Source organism: Leucopleurus acutus (genome assembly GCF_964270905.1).
Source record: "Leucopleurus acutus genome assembly, chromosome: 7".
Taxonomy (NCBI): domain Eukaryota; kingdom Metazoa; phylum Chordata; class Mammalia; order Artiodactyla; family Delphinidae; genus Leucopleurus; species Leucopleurus acutus.
Genome location: NC_139150.1, coordinates 7,921,335 through 7,939,331, shown reverse-complemented (window position 1 = coordinate 7,939,331; position 17,997 = coordinate 7,921,335). Strand labels below are relative to the sequence as shown.

The 17,997-nt window shown below is 56.1% G+C and overlaps 1 protein-coding gene across 2 annotated transcripts; it reads right to left on the bottom strand.

Moving 5' to 3' along the window:
* Nucleotides 1–6,105: 6,105 nt before the first annotated feature.
* On the bottom strand, nt 6,106–14,914 carry AK1 (adenylate kinase 1). 2 transcript variants are annotated; one of them, XM_082842417.1, is made up of 7 exons: nt 14,845–14,914; nt 11,833–11,871; nt 10,269–10,304; nt 9,951–10,114; nt 9,030–9,146; nt 6,583–6,774; nt 6,106–6,337 (listed from the first exon to the last, which is right to left on the bottom strand). In XM_082842417.1, exons 2-7 carry the CDS (start codon nt 11,837–11,839, stop codon nt 6,269–6,271), a joined length of 585 nt encoding a protein of 194 aa, XP_082698543.1. In that variant the 5' UTR covers nt 11,840–11,871; nt 14,845–14,914; the 3' UTR covers nt 6,106–6,268. The 2 variants fall into 2 exon arrangements, with proteins under 2 accessions (XP_082698543.1, XP_082698544.1); XM_082842418.1 differs by lacking the exon at nt 14,845–14,914 and adding an exon at nt 13,369–13,391.
* Between the last annotated feature and the right edge of the window lie 3,083 nt (nt 14,915–17,997).

Sequence of the window (17,997 nt, the reverse complement as noted above, 5' to 3'; positions counted from 1 at the left end):
ATAGGTATACATACCCTTATGAGGTACATCCACCCTGTTGCATTTTCTTTCAAATACTGATCACTAGCGCCCTATTGATTTCACTGCCCACCCATGGGTCTTGGCCATAGAATAGAACGCCCTAGGTGCTCGCTACTCAAAGTGTAGTCTTCTTTCTTTCTTTCTTTTTTTGGCCACGCCATGTGGCATGTGGGATCTTAGTTCCCTGACCAGGGATCGAACCCGCGCCCCCTGCAGTGGAAGTGCAGAGTCTTAACCACTGGACAGCCAGGAGTCTTAGTATCTCCTGGGAGCTTCTCTCAGGCCCTGCCCCAGACCTGCTGAATCAGAGCCTGCCTTTCATCAGTATCCTTAGGGCATTCACGTGCACATTAAAGTTTGAGAAGGACTGTTCTGGGTGCCCTTATCTGGACAAATAGCTTTATTTATTTATTTTAAATGTATTTATTTATTTTTGGCTGAGAGGAGGTAGATGTGTCCATTGGGACGGAGCGTGCATCGGGAGGGCAAACGGGAGACAGCTAACTCAAGGTCTGTCCTTATTTATTTATTTTATTTATTTATATTTTTGGTCTTGCTGCACGAAGGCTTTCTCTAGTTGTGGCGAGCGGGGGCTACTCTTCATTGTGGTGCGCGGGCTTCTTATCGCGGTGGCTTCTCTTGTTGCGGTGGCTTCTCTTGTTGCAGAGCACAGGTTCTAGGTGTGCAGGCTTCAGTAGCTGTGGCACGCAGGCTCAGTAGTTGTGGCGCATGGGTTTGTTGCTCCGCGGCATGTGCGATCTTCCTGGACCAGGGCTTGAACCCGTGTCCCCTGCATTGGCAGGTGGATTCTTAACCACTGAGCCACCAGGGAAGCCCAGACAAATAGCTTTAAATACCATACATATACTGGTGGCTCCCAGCTTTGTGTCTCTAGCCAGAACTCTTCCCCAGGCTCCAGGCTCTTAATAAGCAACTCACACTACACACATCCAAAACTGGGCTCTATTCGTCCTCTGCCAACTGTTCCTGCCTCAGTCTCCCCATCTCAGACCATGACAGCTCCCTCCTCTCGTTGCTTAAGACTTAAGGGTGACCTTGACTCTGTTATGCCCTTCATCCAACCCATAAGTAAATCCTGTTGTCTCCTCCCCCCAAATTCCCATTGTTTGTGGGGTTCCCACCACCCTACAGCTGCCACTCTGGTCACCACCAGCACCTCTGGGAATATAGCAGTCACCGCCTCAGTGGGCTTTCTTTCTTCCACCTTTGCTCCCAGCCCATTCTGTACACCGTAAAGGGAATCCGTTAAAACCAAGTCAAGTTCCATCCCTCCTCTGCTCAGTGCCCTCTGCAGGCAACCATGTCACTCAGTGTAAAAGGCAGAGCCCCTTAAATGGCCCTCGAGGTTCCCCACCCCTGTCCCCTCTTCGACCTCTTCTCTTCCCCAACTCGCTCAATCCACTGCAGCTGGCGTCCTTGCTGTTCCTTGAACGTACCAAGCACGTGCCCACCTCAGGGCCTTTGCACTTGCTGTTCCCTCTCCCTGAAACACTGTCCCCCTAGATAACCACAGGTCTTGCTCCTCATCCTTTAAGTTGCAGATCAAATGTCACACGGGCAGTGCGGGTTTCCCATCGCATTGTAAATAGCCCTCTCCCCACACCAGCAATTGGACCTTGGGCGCATGTCCCCATCTGACATACTATATATTCTTTATTCTGTCTGTCTCCCTCTTTACAACAGAAGTTCCATGAGGGCAAGGGCCTTGCTTTGTTTGCTGCTGAATCCCCATCGCTTAGCATAGTGCCTGGCCCATGACAGGCGTTCAGTAAGTGCTCATGCAATGAATGAATGGACTTAACCACTGGCCTACACAGCCTGGGATCTCACAGGTTGTGATTCTGAGTCTCCAGGGTGTGGGTGTTGGGGGCATTCTGAGCCCAGGGACAGGGTCTCTGAAGAGGGCAAATGACTCCCCAAGAATACAGGGAGGTGACCAGGGTCAGTGGTCCCGCCAGACTCTATTCTAGAAGAGGGAAATCCCTCAAAGTCTCCCTCTCTTTCCCCGAGGAAAGGTCCTGGTACCTGCCGCCTCCTGGGTGATGTTGACGTTCTTGATAAAACCCAGCGATGCCCAAGGTCTAGAGAACCCGTGAAGACCACCTAAGAGGCAGAAGGATTCCACTGGGCCAGGATTCTAGAACCTCTGAGTTGTAGGGACTCTGAGTTTATAGGAAGAGAAACTGAGGCCCAAGAAGGGGAGAGACTGTCCAGCACCCCATGAACCACAGTGGGAAGCAGAGGCAGGAGAGCCTGCACCAGAAACCCAGGATGGGGGCAGAAGCAGGAGAGGCAGGCGAGGGTCTAGTCCTGTGCCCCTGCCTCGCTGTGTGACCTGGGGCAAGCCACACAACCTCTCTGGGTCTGCTTGCCAGAGAGGAAGCCCTGTGCTCGCCTGCTGCGCATGTCCAGTAGGGCTCTGCACCCCCCCTCCAAAGCCCCCCCACTGTGGAGCCGCCAGGCCTTCCTGTTTACTCGAGGCCCCTCTCGCGTCTGGGAGGCGACAGCCTTGGCCTCCTCTGCTCCCTGCTTCCGCTTCCTTCCTCTCCCACTTCAGTGCCTCCGGCCAGGCCCTCAGGAGCCCCGAGGCCAAGACTTAGGGGCTCAGTACACGGGAGGCATCTGAGGACACCACCCTATCTGGGAGCCCACCCTGTCTGAGACCCTGAAGTTACAGAGGCACCGTACCAGTCCCCTGGATGGTTAGAATGTTCCAACATCTTGGGACAAGCTTGGAGTGTCCCCAGAGACCTCAAGAGTGTGACAGCTTCTGCTGTCTCAGATCCAATGCCATGCCGCCCTCTCAGCCCACCACTAGGGGCTGAGCACACGCTGACCCTAGAGATGCCCCCTCCTCCCACGCCCTCCCTGGGCTCCCGCCTCCACAGAGCAGCTTCTCTCTGAGCTCCTCAAAGTATGGGCCTCGGACCAGCAGCTGGGGCCTCCCTCCCAAACCAGACTTGCTGAATCAGAATCAGCTTTTTGTTTGTTTTTTTTTGTTTTTTCTTTTTGTGGTACGCGGGCCTCTCACTGTTGTGGCCTCTCCCATTGCGGAGCACAGGCTCCGGACGCGCAGGCTCAGCGGCCATGGCTCACGGGCCCAGCCGCTCCACGGCATGTGGGATCCTCCTGGACCGGGGCACGAACCCGTGTCCCCTGCATTGGCAGGTGGACTCTCAACCACTGCGCCACCAGGGAAGCCCCAGAATCAGCTTTTTAATAAGACCCCAGGGAGATGCGTGTGCAGGTTAAAGCTGGAAGCGCTGCAGATCTGACCATCCTGCCCGGTTTAAAACCCTTCCTGAGCCTCGCCTATTAGGTATTCCTGCCCCAAAGGCTTCACTTGCATCTAGGAAGACTACAACTAACTTCCAGTTTACAATAAATTCAGGGGACGGGGCAGCTAGTTAAACACACCACGAAGAAGCAACAGACAAATCTGGAAGGAAGAATTTTCTGCAGGACAGCTGATCCCGTCACAGGCCAATGTCAAAGAGTAGGAAGGGCGTTCTAGGTTAAAGAAGTTTAATGGACATCACAACCAAATGCAGCGTGTGGTCCTGGATAGCGTCCCACTTTGACCAAAGATACATTTTGGGGACAACTGGGGAAAATTGCATGTGGTCTGATTATTACCTATGACAATGTTACTGTAACTTAGTGTTCCTGGACCTCTGAGTTGTGGTTATATAGGAAGGTGTCCTTATTTATCGGAGAGTCACGCTGAAGTCAGACTTCAGTGGTGAAATGTTCTCGTATCTGTGATTTACTTTAAAATAGCTTGGCGAAAGTAAAACAATGAAGTACGGAAAAATGTTACCAATTACTAAAATCTTGATGATGGGTATATGGGTGTTCATTATATTATTTCCTCCAATTTTCACTTTGAAATTTTTCATTAAAAAACAAAGCTCTTCAAACAAAACAAAACAAAACAAAACAAAACAAAGCTCTTTCTGAGCTTCCCATTGCTCTTAGGGGAAAGACTTGATACTTGAGTCAGCATTCAAGGCCCTGAGAGCCTGGCTGCCCACCACCCACCACCCTGCCTCTAGCCTGCACTCCTGTCCCTCTAAGGCCTCAGCCCTCCCCACAGCTGGTCCTCTCCACCTTTGAGGCTCTGCAGAGCTCTTCCCTCCGCCCTTCCATGCCCTCTGTCTCATGGTGAAGCAAACTCCTCTGTACCCTCAAGGCCGCACTCTAGAGTTCCAGTTCAAGGCAACTCCTGCTACGAGGGGCTCCTCTGAGCTCTGTGCACTGAGCTGCCCAGAGCTGGTCTGGGTTCAGGAGGTGGGATGGAATTCTGTGAATACGGCTGCCCTTCTTCTGGGAGCCACAGCACAGCAGGCTGGGGGCTCGCGACCCCATCTTTTGCCAGCATAGCCGTTGCTCCGGAAACGTGAACTAAGGAAACCCTCAAAGGGAGGCTCGCAGTGGCAAGGATGGGGTGGTGGTAGTTACTGGAGCTGTTAAACATTTTGTGTTTTTTTTCAAGGGTTTTTTTTTCTTTAGTGAATAAAGTGATTCCATGGTGAAGAGTTTGGGTCAGCTTAGGTTTCCATAAACTGAAGACACACCTGAATTAATGAAGCTGTAATTTTAAAACATGAAGATATTGAAGACAATTTTGTCAGGTGGATTTCTCTCAGCTTTTTATCATCTTGGGGGCATGTTTTTCCACTCATCCTTGCTCTGATCATGACAACCTCGACAGAGGACGTGTGTGTGCGTGAGTGTGTATGTACATGCGTGTGTGCGTGTTTTAGCCCAGTTTGACAGATGCGACTTGGAGACCCTGACGTGGGCGGTCACAGAGTGAGCTGGGGCTTCCCGGTGCGCCCCAGGTGGCACGGGGCACAGAAAGACCAGCTGCAGAGACCTTCGGCCGCACCCCACCCAGGGCCGCATGCCTTCTAGAACCTATCTCCCCTGTGCTATCATTTATTGATTTCGTGTTCTTCTTTCAATAGACTCATCTTTTAAAACTTAAATACGTTTATTTTCAAGGAAAGTTTAAATAACTACTGTAAATGGAAAACCAGCCGCACTTGCTGTAGGTAGAAGGGGACACACAGGGGCACCCTCAGCCCCGCACAGGATTTCTTTCCAGCTGGGGATGCCCTGTTGAAGGCTCTCTTGGCTTTAAAGGGAGCCAGCTGGGCTTGGGACAGGTGTTAGGGACACGTGAGCACCAATGGAGACTTTCTCCGTGATGAGGTCAAAGAGTGAAAGAGAACAGAAGAGGGAAGATGGTTCTCCCCAGGGGATTCCGGGGCGGCCCCAAAGCACCCCAGCCCTGCACCTCCCTGAGGCTGCTCTGGTCTCCGGTCCCACAGGCCACGGTAACTTACCACCCACACCCCTTGCTCAGAGTGTTCTCATCCTGACCTTGGGGGAGGGTTGGGGGGAGGGGGCACTGATCCTAATTCAGATTTGGAAATGGGCTCAGGAAGGGCAGGTTGTGACCTGTCCAGGACCACATGGTGGGATATCCTTCAGGTCTCACCTCATCGGGGAGGCACCCCTGACCATGACCCCCCCCATTCAATCCCGATGCCCTTTCCGGACCCTCAAAGCTTCTTGCACCAAGGAGGCCAACTCGCTGCCCACTCGGCCGGCTGATGTGTGCTGCCCCCACTGCCCAGGAAGCCCTCCCACAGCCCATGACCACACTGCCTGCTCCAGCCCGGTCCCCAGCAGGGGTTCGGGACAGAGAATACGCTCAGAGAGCTAAGGGGCTCGGGACCAAGGCCACACGGCAAGGATGCAGAGGAACCCGGGCCAGGGCCCAGCTCTGCCTGACCACGAGTCCCCGAGAGCCAGGACCACTCCTGTCACCCAGCATCCCCAGGCCTGGCACAGCCCAGGCCCAGCACGCCATGTGTGAAGAAGGGCCCTGCGTCTTCCAACGAAGCTAGGAGAGGGGCGCCGGCTGAGGTGGGCTGAGGGGCCCAGAGAGGAACGGGAAGGGGAGGGGCTGAGGACTCAAGGCTGGGGCGGCCACGCCATGTGAATCATCCCTGATGGAATCAAAGAAAAAGGAGTAAAACTGAATGTCCTTGGAAATTCCTTTAGTGCTCGGCTGTCCATGAAAACAGGATAAAGTGGCTTCCTCTGCCTGTGCTCCAGCCGGGCAGGGTGGAAGCGCTGAGCTCAGGCTGGGAAGGCCTTGAGTCAGGACGAGGGTGGGGCCGGGCTCTGAGCTGGAGAAGAGGCTCCAGCTTTGCTACTTGAGGGCGTCCAGGTGGGTGCAGACCTGGGAGAAGACACTGTCCACGGAGCCTTCGGCATTGACCTGTGGGGAGAGGGGCCATGAGGGCAGGATGCCGGGGAAGGCTGGGTGGGCCCCACCGAGGCAGGGGGCTGACCTCTCCCGGAAGCCAGGCCAGGCTCCCCGAGCCCAGCCACAGTGGGCAGCAGCCCCTCATCCAACCAGTGGGGAAACCAAGGCCCAGACAGGAGGGCTGGCCCAAGGTCACAGCAATTTGAGGCCAAGCCAGGCAAAGACCCAGGTTGCCTAGGGCGCCCTCGGGCCCGCACCTTGCGGATGATGCCACGTTTCTCGTAGAAGGCGATCACGGGCTCTGTGGCCTTGTAGTAGGTCTCCAGGCGCTTCTTGATGGTCTCTTCATTGTCGTCCACACGTCCGCTGGTCTCTCCACGCTTCAGGAGCCGCTTGGTCATGGTCTCAGGGCCTGCGTCCACATACAGCAGCAGCGTGGGATGTCCGATCTGCAGGCGGGGCACTATTTACAGGGGCCTCATTCCTGCCCCCTGGGGCCATCTCCTCCCCATCTTCCCACTTCTGAGGCCCCACTGAGACCCACTCAGACCTTCAAGCCCTTCCCGCAAGGCAGCCTGAGGGATCTTCCTAAAACCAATCTGCCCTGCCCCTCCCCTGCTCAAACCTCTTCCATGGCTCCCCAGTGCCCTCAGGAGAAAGTCCTAACTCCTTACCTGACCTACCCTTCCCCCCACCTCCTCATCTCGTGCTTCTCAGTCCTTTGCTCTCCTGGCTTCAGCCACACGGACTGTCTGTGGTCTGGGCTCTCATCCACCTCCTCCCTTGCCAGGCCTTTGCTCATGCCGGGAACCTTGGTCAGGAACCCTTTCCCTCAATACCAAGTGCTCTCCTTGGGATTTGAGCTAAAATCTCATTCCTCTAGGACAGTCTTTGCAGATGCCCCCCCCCCACCATCCCAGCTCTCTGCGACACGCGCTTCCAGTCCCCCTTTACTTCTGCCTCGAGCTTGTCTCAGGAGGACCTCTGGTTATTTACTTAAGGTCCCTCCCCCAGCCAGGCCTGGAGCCCCCGAGGGCAGGTAGGTGCGTCTTATACCTGCAAGGCTGGATATGAACTTGACAAAGGAATAAGGAGGGCTGAGTGAAGGGGCGAGGGCCTGCTGAGCTCTGGGGGTTCTGAACAATGTCCCTGTCATTGCAATAAGCGTTTCATCCACGGGGAAGATTTGGTTTGGAAGGGCCAGGAGGCCGACCTGTCCTCCTTTGGTGAGGCCCAGGCGCCCCCTGCTGTCCAGAGCCGAGAAGACCAGGTGCCCAGCCCTGTAGCCCAGTAGCACCCACAACGGCCCCAGGAGGGATGGGTTAACTTTCATTAACCACATTTTCTAGATGTGACCCTGAGGGCCTGAGGCGACATCATGCATCTGGTACATCAGGACGTGCCTCAGGGCTGCCTGGCATCTGACCTCAGGGTCCATGGCCTCCTAGTCTGAAGGAAACCCAGCCAATCCCCATTGCATAGATAGGGAAACGGAGGCCCAGACCAGGACAGACACTTTCTTGAGGTCTTGCAGCCATTTCGATGTCAAGGAATATAATATTCTCCCTCTGGATGAGGCTCAAAGCTATGGAAGCCCAAAGATGGCCCAGCCTCACAGAGACAGGCAATGGGGATGGAGGTCTGTCCTGCCCCAGCCCCCTAAGATGCCCGGTCCTCCCCGCAGGCATTCCCGCTGCCGAGAAGCCCTCCCTGAGCCCGCACCCGCCCTTAGAGGTCAGCAGGCCTCTCCCTCCTCCTGGGCACTTGCAGTTTCATGTTTCCCCCATATGGCCTGTGACATCAGAGGTATTGGTGTGTGCATCTGTGTGTGCACATATGTGCATCTCTGTGCGTCCCTGTATCTGGATGTACTGCATCTGTGCGCACACGTTGCATGAGTGTGCGTGTGTGTACATTAGATGCTTGTGTACATGTGTGCATATGCCTCTGGCCTTGTGCATGTGTAAGTGTCTGTACCTGTGTGCACATGTACGTGTGCTTGTATGCCTGTGGGCGCATATGCCTGCACATGTGTGTGTTTGAGTGAGGTGCTCCCCCACTGTGGAAAGTCTTCCTGGGGGACACCCGTGCTAGGCAGCCCAGAGCCCTCATCCTCAAGGCTCACTCTTTCCAGCCAGACTCCCCATGACACCTGGAAGGAGACTAGACACCCCTCTGTGGCATTCAAGGCCTCAGCCTGGTCTGAACGTCCCCACCCACATCACTGCCGGTTGCCCTGCCCCACAGATTCTGTTCTCCCCACACCAGCGTGACCCTTCCAGCCCTATCCATGCTGTTCCCTGCCCCTCTGATCGTGTGTTTATGGGGTGCAAGCCTCACTTTTGAAGGATGCATTCTCTCTAATCCCCACGCTGCCCCTCAAGGCAGCTGCGAACTGTCTGTCCCCATTTTGCAGTTGGGGACACCGAGGTTCAGAGAGGCAGCCTGACTGGCCCAAGGCCTCAAGCAGCTGAGCTGGAACCTGCGGCCATGTTCGTGAATTCCCCAGCCTGGTGCCTTCTTTCCTTCCATTCATTTTCTTCTAGACTTCTAGAAAGACTTCCAGAAAGTCTCCCTGGTCTCCCTCCTTGCCCACCCTCCCACCCGCCCACAATCAGTCTCTCTCTCCCTCTGCTCAGAACTGCCCATCACAGCAGCCTTCGCCGGCTCATCCCATGTCACAGCTCCAAGAGGTTGCACTTACCCTCCGCTCAAACTCTTCCCCCTGCTTCACCTCCCGGGGGTAGCCGTCAATCAGGAAGCCTTTGGAAGTATCTACCTTGGCCAGCATGGCGTCTCGGAGCATGTCCAACACTGTGTCCTGGAGGCGTGGCAAAAGAAGGCGGGGTCATGACCCCCTATTCTCCACCCCCTCCTCGGGCCTCTGCACGCGTTGCCCCACAGCCAGAAATGCCCTCTGCCCTAACACAGATTTCCCAAACAAGCCTCCCTCTCCAGGAAGCCTTCTGTGAACTGTGATGACTTGACTGATTGATCGAATCATTCATTCATTCATTCATTCATTCATTCATTTCTTCATCCACTCAATAATATGACTGAGCCCCTCCTCCCAGCCTCCTGTCTGGGCCCTGAGGACACAGCTGTGAACAAAGCAGACCTTCCCTGCCCTCCGCAAACTCACAGTCTGCTGAGGGGACAGACAATTACACCGTTGATTTATAGTTTCCAAGCATGACATGGGTTATACGGACAAAGAAGGGAGGCTACTGGAGTATAAAGTTGGTGGGAGGGGGTGGTCTTAGCCTAAGTCTGAGGAGTCAGCAAGGTATGAAAGATGAGGAGGGAAGAACATTCCAGGCAGGAAAGAGTGTGATCAGTGTGAGGGGACAGAAAGGCCAGGGTGGTGGGAGTCCGGAGGGGTTGGTGGTGGGAGGGGTTGGTGGTGGGAGGGGTTGGTGGTGGGAGGGGTTGGCAGGGCAGGTCCTGGAGGCTCCTGGGAGCTTCCGGAAGGAACTTTCTGCCAAGGGCAGTGGGGACCCTCAGGAGGGTTCAGAAACAGGGAAGGTCATGGTCCGCCTTGCTAGTGTGTCATGGGCTTTGCTGGCTGGTGTCCACTCAGGGCCACCATCACCCCCCAACCCTCACCCTGCCAGGGCCCACTCACCAGTGGCACCAGCTGCCCCTTCTCCATGATTTCCGACAGCATCTTTCCCCTGGCTGAGCCTGAGCTGACCTCAGCCCGCAGGAGGTCCCCGGTGGAGAGGTGGGTGTAGCCGTACTTCTGGACAATCTTCTCACACTGGGTGCCCTTCCCCGAACCAGGCCCGCCTGCAAGCGCCCGCCCATTCAGAAGCCCCGAGAAATGGGACAGGGTCTGCCCGGGTCACCCAGTGAAGCGGGGGCAGAGCCCAGGGTGCAGCCCCAGGCCCAGGCTCCCACCAGGGCCTGCAAAGCCCCTCCCTGCCTGCTGCCTTGGACTCACCCACCACAAAGATGATCCTGGTTTTCTTCAGTTTCTCTGTGGGAGAGAAAAGGGAAGCAGAGCTCAGTGAGTCACTGGACAGAGAACCAGAGGTACCTCTGGGATCCCAGGCCTGTGCTGGGCCCCAGGCAGTTGCACACACACAGCTCATGGTCCTGTCGGAGAGGCAGATGAGTCAGCCCAGAGTGAGGGATAATGGGGCGAGGAAAACTCAGAGACCGGGACAGGTCAGGGAGAAGAGGGTGTTCCAGGCCTGAAGGCTACGGGCTCAGCACACGCTGTGACGGTGACCCTCAGGGGCTCGGACGCCAACCCTCGCGTTGGCCGAGATGCCTGGTCACCTTGGGCGTTAGCGTCTTCCACGCTGCGGGCGTCTGGTGCCGAGCAGCAGGCCCACATGGTCCTGCTCTGCTGTGTCCCCTGCCCTTCCCCTCCCGGGCCCTGGGCCAGTCTGCTGCCTGCCTTCCCTGGGCGGTACCAGTGTGGAGTTGGCAACCACAACACACGTTGCCCTGGAGACGGTTGCCGGGGTGGGGGGGGAGGGGGCTCTGGTGGGTACGTGGAACCCTTGCCCGGAGAGGGAGGGAGCTTACGTTTCAACCTCTATCTCAGAACTCAGCAAGACCATAGCCCCACCAGAGAGGGGGGAACCTAGGCCTAGAGGCAGGGGCCTGCTCCAGGGATGCCAGAGCTAGGGCTGCGGCCGGGGCCTCTTCCCAGGCTGCCAGGCCTTACCTGCTTCTCAGGGAAGCTCGCTGTGTGCACTTAGGAAAGAAGTCCCTGCCCCAGTGGGGAGGTGAGCTCAGCAGTTCCCCGGGGTCCTCCCAGCCACAGGGCTGGAGGTCTAGAGGAGCTGCTGAAGAACGACTTCTGTGGGTTCCCATCGTCTGCTGCCGTGTGATGGGCACAAGCCTGGGCATGGGGGGAGGCCACAGCCCAGTGGCAGCGGATGTTCAGAGGCCCGGGGGTGGAAGGATGACCGCAGACCTCAGGCCGCAGCAGCAGCCAGGACAGCTGGGTTCCTTTAAGAGCCGCCCAGGCCGAGGCCCAGCGCCAGGGAGGGATGGGTGGTGCTGCCAGGAGGCGGGCCAGCCGGGCTCTTGGCCCACGTCTCCCTCCAGGTCCCAGCCTATAGGAGCCAGGAGGGCCCAAGACATCCTCAAGACCCACCCCTGCTGGTCTGGGAGAGGGGCAGGAGTGTGTCAGTGTTTGCCTTGGCATTTGTACTCTTGGGGCCTCTCCACAGGGCAGGCTTTCCCTCACCAGCACCGCCCCCTCTCCAGAAAGAGCCAGAGATTCAGCTCTATAAATACCAGTGTAGGAGGTGAGCTGGGGGGCCCTCAGGAGCCTCCAGGAGGCCTCTTCCCTTCTAAAAGTAATCCTGGAGCTGGTATATCCTGTGAGAGGCCTGAGGAAGATGCTGGAGGCCCCCAGATAGGCCCCTTCTAGCAACCCCAGAGCCACGTCCAAACCCTCCCCGAATGTCTCCCAAAAGCACACCCCCTAAACAGATGGGCACACTGAGGCCCAGGCTGTGAGCAGGAAAAGAGGGGAGCTTCCGTACCTTCCATCCTGCCGAGGTCTGGGGAGCCGAGTCAGCACTCTGCAAGACAAGGGCACAGGTGGGGAGGGGGAGGGGGATTCTCCTGCCTCTGCTCCCACCCAGCCACATGGTGTGCCAGGCCCTGACGTCCTCTGAGGGTGGAGGGGCTGGTGGGGGCAGGGAAGGCCCAGGAGGCTGGGAGGACTTCACAAAGTCCCCTTTCCGCTGGATGCCTCCACTGTCCTGTCCCTGCCTCCTCCCTCTGGGGCCAGACAGTGGGGGCAGCACCGAGGGGCATAAACAGCCACACCAACAACTGCTGAGCTGCTCCCCTTGCGATTCCCGGAAAACAGGCCCTGGGTCCTGCATCTGCCCCACAACTTGACAACGCGCCCCAGGGCCGGGAGGAAGGCCCGGAGGCAGGCAGGTGGGAGGGGAGCTGCAGGTGTCCTCATCTGGGATGAGGTTTGGACTAGGATGCTCAAAGGGACACAGAGGCCCAGGGTGGGAGAGAAATTTGCGGGGCTGCTCACGTGACCACAGCCTGTACGGTCCTCAGCTGAGGAGGTCCCCAGGCTCTCACCCTTGCACAGGCCCAACTTCCACCCTTGATGTGGCCCCTGCCCACACCTTCCCTCAGTGTGTAAATCAAGCCCAATGCCTCCTGGGACCCCCCCCCACCCCGCTCTGCATCCACAGCCCCAGGGGTCTCCCTCCACCTTCCCTTCCCACCAGTGCCTTCAGAGTTACTGCAACACATCTTTGGCCCCCACTTCTTTACTCCCCACCCACCAGCCCTCCCCAAGGCCACCAGCAAACATCAGAGATACTCTTGCCTTGGCCTTTGACCCTCAACCCTTGGCCAGCATTCCTCTTGCGAGGGACATCCCCACCCGGGGCCCCTACTCCACCCTCTCACTTTTGGCGTCAGGTTCCCAGGACCCCCATCCCTGCTCAGCCAGCCCAGGCCTCCTCTCCCAGCCCCAAACATCTACAGCCCCTGGACAGGCCCAGAGACCCCGCAGACCCCGAGCCTCTAAACAGTCCCTCCCATGTCCCCAGCATTGCGCCCTATCACCCAGCCAGAGGCTGCAGTCAGAGCGGACGCCCTTCTCCCCACTCACATCCACCCCACACACGCGAGCCCCAGCCCTCCCCTCCTGAACGTCCCTCCAGTCCGTGTCCTCACCACCGCTGCCGTGTTCCAAGCAGGGGACCTGGCCACTGCTCCAGCCTCCCGTGGGCCTCCTTACCTCCGTACCCCACCGGGCAAACTGCAGGGTTTTCTCTGACAAGCATCAAACCACGTCTTTACCTGCTTAAAACCTTTCCATGTATGGCCCCCTCAGTCCCCAAAATAAACCCTAACGTAGCTGACCGGGCCCAGCGAGCTGGCCTCCAGCACCTTCTGCAGCCTTATCAGCCACTGCTTGAACTGCTCCGATCTCCCTCACCCACCACGACCGTGTCCCACTCCAGGGCCCGGCTAATGTTGCACCCAACACCTGGATGCCCTTCCCCAAGGTGCTACTGTTTAGGACTCAGTTCAGGTGTCACCTCCTTCAGGAAGCCTTCCTGGACTCTGCTCTCCACTCCCATACTGGCAGGTGACCGTCGCCCAGCATCACACACACCACACTGTACTGGGCCTCTCTGCTGTATACCGCAGGCCTGTGTCCACCACACTGGGCCTGGCCCCGGCTGAGCATAGCCCCGGGAGCCTCACTCCATCCTCACAGTCACCTCGGGAGGGAAGGAGAGACTTGCTCCAGGGCCTGGCTGGGGTCACACTTGAGGCTACGTTTCCTGCTGCCCCGGGCCTGGCACCCACTAGGTCCTTTAGCGGCTTTGCTGACCGTCCCGCTGCTCATGGGCTATGAGTTATAACCTCTTTCCTGCTGAGTGTGCTTAAGGAAGAGTAACAGCTGCCAGTGCCCCTCTGCAGCTGGTGGGGGAGGGAGAGGCCCCCAGGCCAGGGACAGCCTGCCGTGAAGACACCCTGAGGGGTGTTCCTGACCCCACCCTGCCCTGCCCCCTCCTGGTAACCTAAGCCCCTCTGTCCTGCTGGCACCTGCCACTTCTTGGTCCAAAATAACTTGGGTTGTGAGGAGTCCTCACAGAAGCCAGGGGTCCAGGACAGAGTTGGGTTACGGGCTCCGCACCCAGGCCTTATAAGGTCCCCAAATCAGGGCCATGGCAACTCCTAATATGACTGGGTGGTCTGCTGAGGGGCCTGGGGAGCTGAGGCCCGATGGGACAGTGACTTCATCTCAATCACAAGGCAAGGCCAGGGCAAGACCCAGGTCTCCCAGCTTCTGACCAAGAGCAGCATTTCCAGTGGTTGGCAACTGGCTAGGGTTCAAATCCCAACTCTATCACTCAGCTGTGTGACCTTGGGCAGCTGCTGTACCCTCTCTGGGCTGGTACCCCCAGGCCCAGTCCTGCTGCTGCTGGAGAGTCCTAGGTAGGTAACTGAGCAACACGCAGGAAAGGCCCCATGGGCTGTCCCAGGGCTCCCACAGGGCCCCTGCTTTTCAGGAGGCGGGGGCAGGGGGCCAAACATCCAGGGGGCTTCCCGTCCCCCCAGCACTCAAAATGACATGACAGGATAGCTCCTCCCATCACCTAGGCTGCCCCTGCCCAGGTCCTCGGGGCAGGCAGTCCAGCCACAGCTCCCCCTCCCCAGTCCCCAGGTGGGACGTGCCAAGGGCAGGGACCTGGAGCCCCAAGAGTGCCGGCAGGACAAAGGGGTGACTGTCGCGGAGGCTGGGAGGGAGAGCAACACACACACACACACACACACACACACACACACACACACACACACATCCACGATGGCACACACAGTGTGGCACTAATACCCAGAGCAGAGCCTGGGGAACAGGCAAGCAGATGCACACAGATCGCAACCATGGATACAAACACAGCCACGCAAACCCGGAGGACGCCCTGCCACACACAAACACGCACCCCCCAGTCCCCGCAGGGGCACCCCCCACACGTGCACAGGCACGCACACGGGCACACACTGACCTGAGGGAGGGGTGCGGGTGGGCACCGGGGACAGCGTGTGCCCTGCCCGTCCTCGCCGGCCGCCCGCCCGCAAAGGCGACTATTTATAAGGTTGTCAGCGGCGCACGGCATGCCGGGAGCCAGCGCTCCTTGATGGCAGGGAGGGAGGGACAGAGGGAGGGAGAGCGGACCGGGAAGGGAGCGGGCACTGGACCAGAGCGGAGCCCTGATGGGAAGCCAGGCCAGCGTGCCCTCGCCGTGCACCTGCGGGTGGCTGTGCCTGCACACGCGTAGGGTACTTTACAGCTTCCCCAGGGTTTTTCATTCCTTCGTCACCCCCACTGCGCCCGCATCACTCCAGGGGGACGGGACCAGGCTTCCTGTATGACAGCTGGGGAAACATACCCAGAGAGGAGAGGCTCTTTGCACAAAATCCCACAGCAAATTGGTGGCAGAGAGAGGCCAGGACCAGGGATGGAGGGCACCGAGGCATGGATTCTGGGGGCTTTGCTGGCTGGACAACATCCCCCAGCCCCTTCTCAGATCCTGCCCAGAGGTCCCTGGGCCAAGACCCACCTGGAACTCCTCCTCTGTTGGAAGGGACCCAAGAGCTCCTCTGGGACAGTAACTTCCCGGGACTCCAAAGACCACCCACATACCCATCTCCAAGGCGGTGGCCGTGTAGATTATAAAAAAAAACCCAGCCCTGCTCCCATGCGGCTGCCAGGCAGCTCCCAGTGAGGCTGTGTGAGGATGTGGGTCATTCAGAATGCTGAGGGCACCCAGATGGGGGACTGACAATCCTGATAAAAAAGAACAGCTCCCATTAATGAGACTCAGTGGGCACCAGGTGCCGGGCAGAGCACTGGACTCAGACCATGTCTGTCAATCCTTAAACACAGAGAAGGAAAGTGAGGGTCACAGTTGTAAAAGAACTTGCCTAGAGAGTAATGTATTTACCCAGCATTTTGCATGAGACCGGGACACAGCAATAGGTGCCCAGTGATGTAGCAGAACAGAGATGAGAGCCTAGGACCCTGCATCTTCAGAACTCAGGCACTTGACCACTAGACCACATCACGACCTTGAAGGCAGCAGCCCCAGATGGAGTGGGTTGAATTTGGAATTTGTCTTGCAGGCACAAAAGAGCCATGGAAGGTGTTTAAGCAAGAGGATGAGACTATCAGAAGGGTGAGACCACCTTAGATGGGTGGTTTCTTAGCAACAACAGCAACCTGGACTCCAGGAGGCCTGGGCCTGATCCCAGCACGGCCACCTGTGACGTCAGACAAGGTTCTTATTCGTTGGGATTTTAGTTTCGCCATTTGTGGGAGGGGTGAGTAGTGGGTCAGAGGGTCTGCCTTAGAAATTGTTTGAAAGGCCCTCTCGAAAGCTGTAGGTGGTTGTGTGAACTGGCAAATTGATGATGGGGAAAGCAAATTGATGATGTCAATCAAACTTTCAAATGTGTCTTTCTATTCTTAGGAATCCCACAAGTGGGTACAAAACATGTACAGGATGTTCTCTAGTGCCAGTGGAGACTGACTGATGGGAGGGACAGTGGCACAGACAGTCAGGCTGGGGAGATGGCAACTGCCCTAGAGTCAGCTGGAGAAAGGAAGCTGGAGGTCTGTGTAGCTGGTGGGGCAAGAGAAAGAGGCAAAAGGCCCAATAGCCCTGATCTTATCCCACCTTCATGAAAACAATTCTAAACATGCGGATGTGTATGTGCACATGTGTGTAAAATCTATCCCTAAATTTTTTTTTTTTGCATTTTAACATCTCTGAAATCAGGCTTCCCTGGTGGTGCAGTGGTTAAGAATCCGCCTGCCAATGCAGGGGACAAGGGTTCGAGCCCTGGTCCGAGAAGATCCCACATGCCACAGAGCAACTAAGCCCATGGCCACAACTACTGAGCCCGTGTGCCACAACTACTGAAGCCCGTGCGCCTAGAGCCCGTGCTCCGCAACAAGAGAAGCCACGACAATGAGAAGCCCGCGCACCACAATGAAGACCCAACACGGCCAAAAATAAAAACAAACAAATAAATAAATTTATAAAACAAAACAAAAATCTCTGAAATCGTTTTGTCTTATAATCAAATCAACGGTATCTTAAAGTTGATGAACTACAGCAGAACTGAGAGAGCAGTTGTGTGCACAGGATCGCCTGGGTGGGGGTAGGACTTTCACTTCTTACTTAAAGGCTTCTCCATGCTTTTTTTTTTTTTTTTAAATACAGCAAGCATCTATAGATGTACCTTGAGGACATGATGCTAAGGGAAATGAGCCAGTCACAAAAAGACAAATATTGTATGACTCTACTTATACAAAGTATCTAAAGCAGTCAAATTCATAGAAGCAGAAAGTAGAATGATAGTTACCACGTGCTGAGGGGAAAGGGAGAATTTCAGAGAGGCAAGATGAAAAATTTCTGGGGGTCTGTTTCACAACAGTGTAGAAAAACTTAATACTACTGAACTGTACACTTAAAAATGGGTAAGTGGTAAATCTTATGTGCTTTTTTTCCACCATAAAAAAACCTTAAAAATCTTACAAACTGAACAAAATATATTTTAAGTACCTGTTTTAATTATTTCATTTGCGCATGACCTATGGATTTTCCACCAAGGCTGGGATATTAAAGTTTCAGGATTTTTTTCCCCGGCTACAATCTTAAGAAAGAAAAAAAGGGAGAGGGGAAGGGAGGGAGGCAGGAAGGAAGGAGAGAAGTAGGGAAGGAGAAAAGCAAGGAAGGGAGAGAGGGAAAGAAAAAAAAGTACACGGAAGAAAAATCTGGAAGATTGAACCCTAAACTGTCAACAGGGAATAGGACTGGGTGATACCATCGTTTTCCATCTTACAGTGTTTGTATAGTTCAAGTTATTTTAAAATATAAAAAAATACCTAAAACATAACCATGCAAAATGAAACCAAGTCTTAAAAAACATTTTAAAATATTCTAGCTCATAAAGAATTCCAATGAGCCAGCATCGGGGGATGTATCTGGCGTGGCCACTCTCTGAGGTGCACAGCTGGATCCACGTGTCCAGCACATGGGGCTCAGGTGTGGGGCTGCCCTGGGCGGGCCTGGCTAGACCGCAGAGCATCCGCAGGAAACAGCTGGAGTGGCTGCTTCGGGCAGCACATGTGGGGTTTGCAGCTGGTGGGAGAT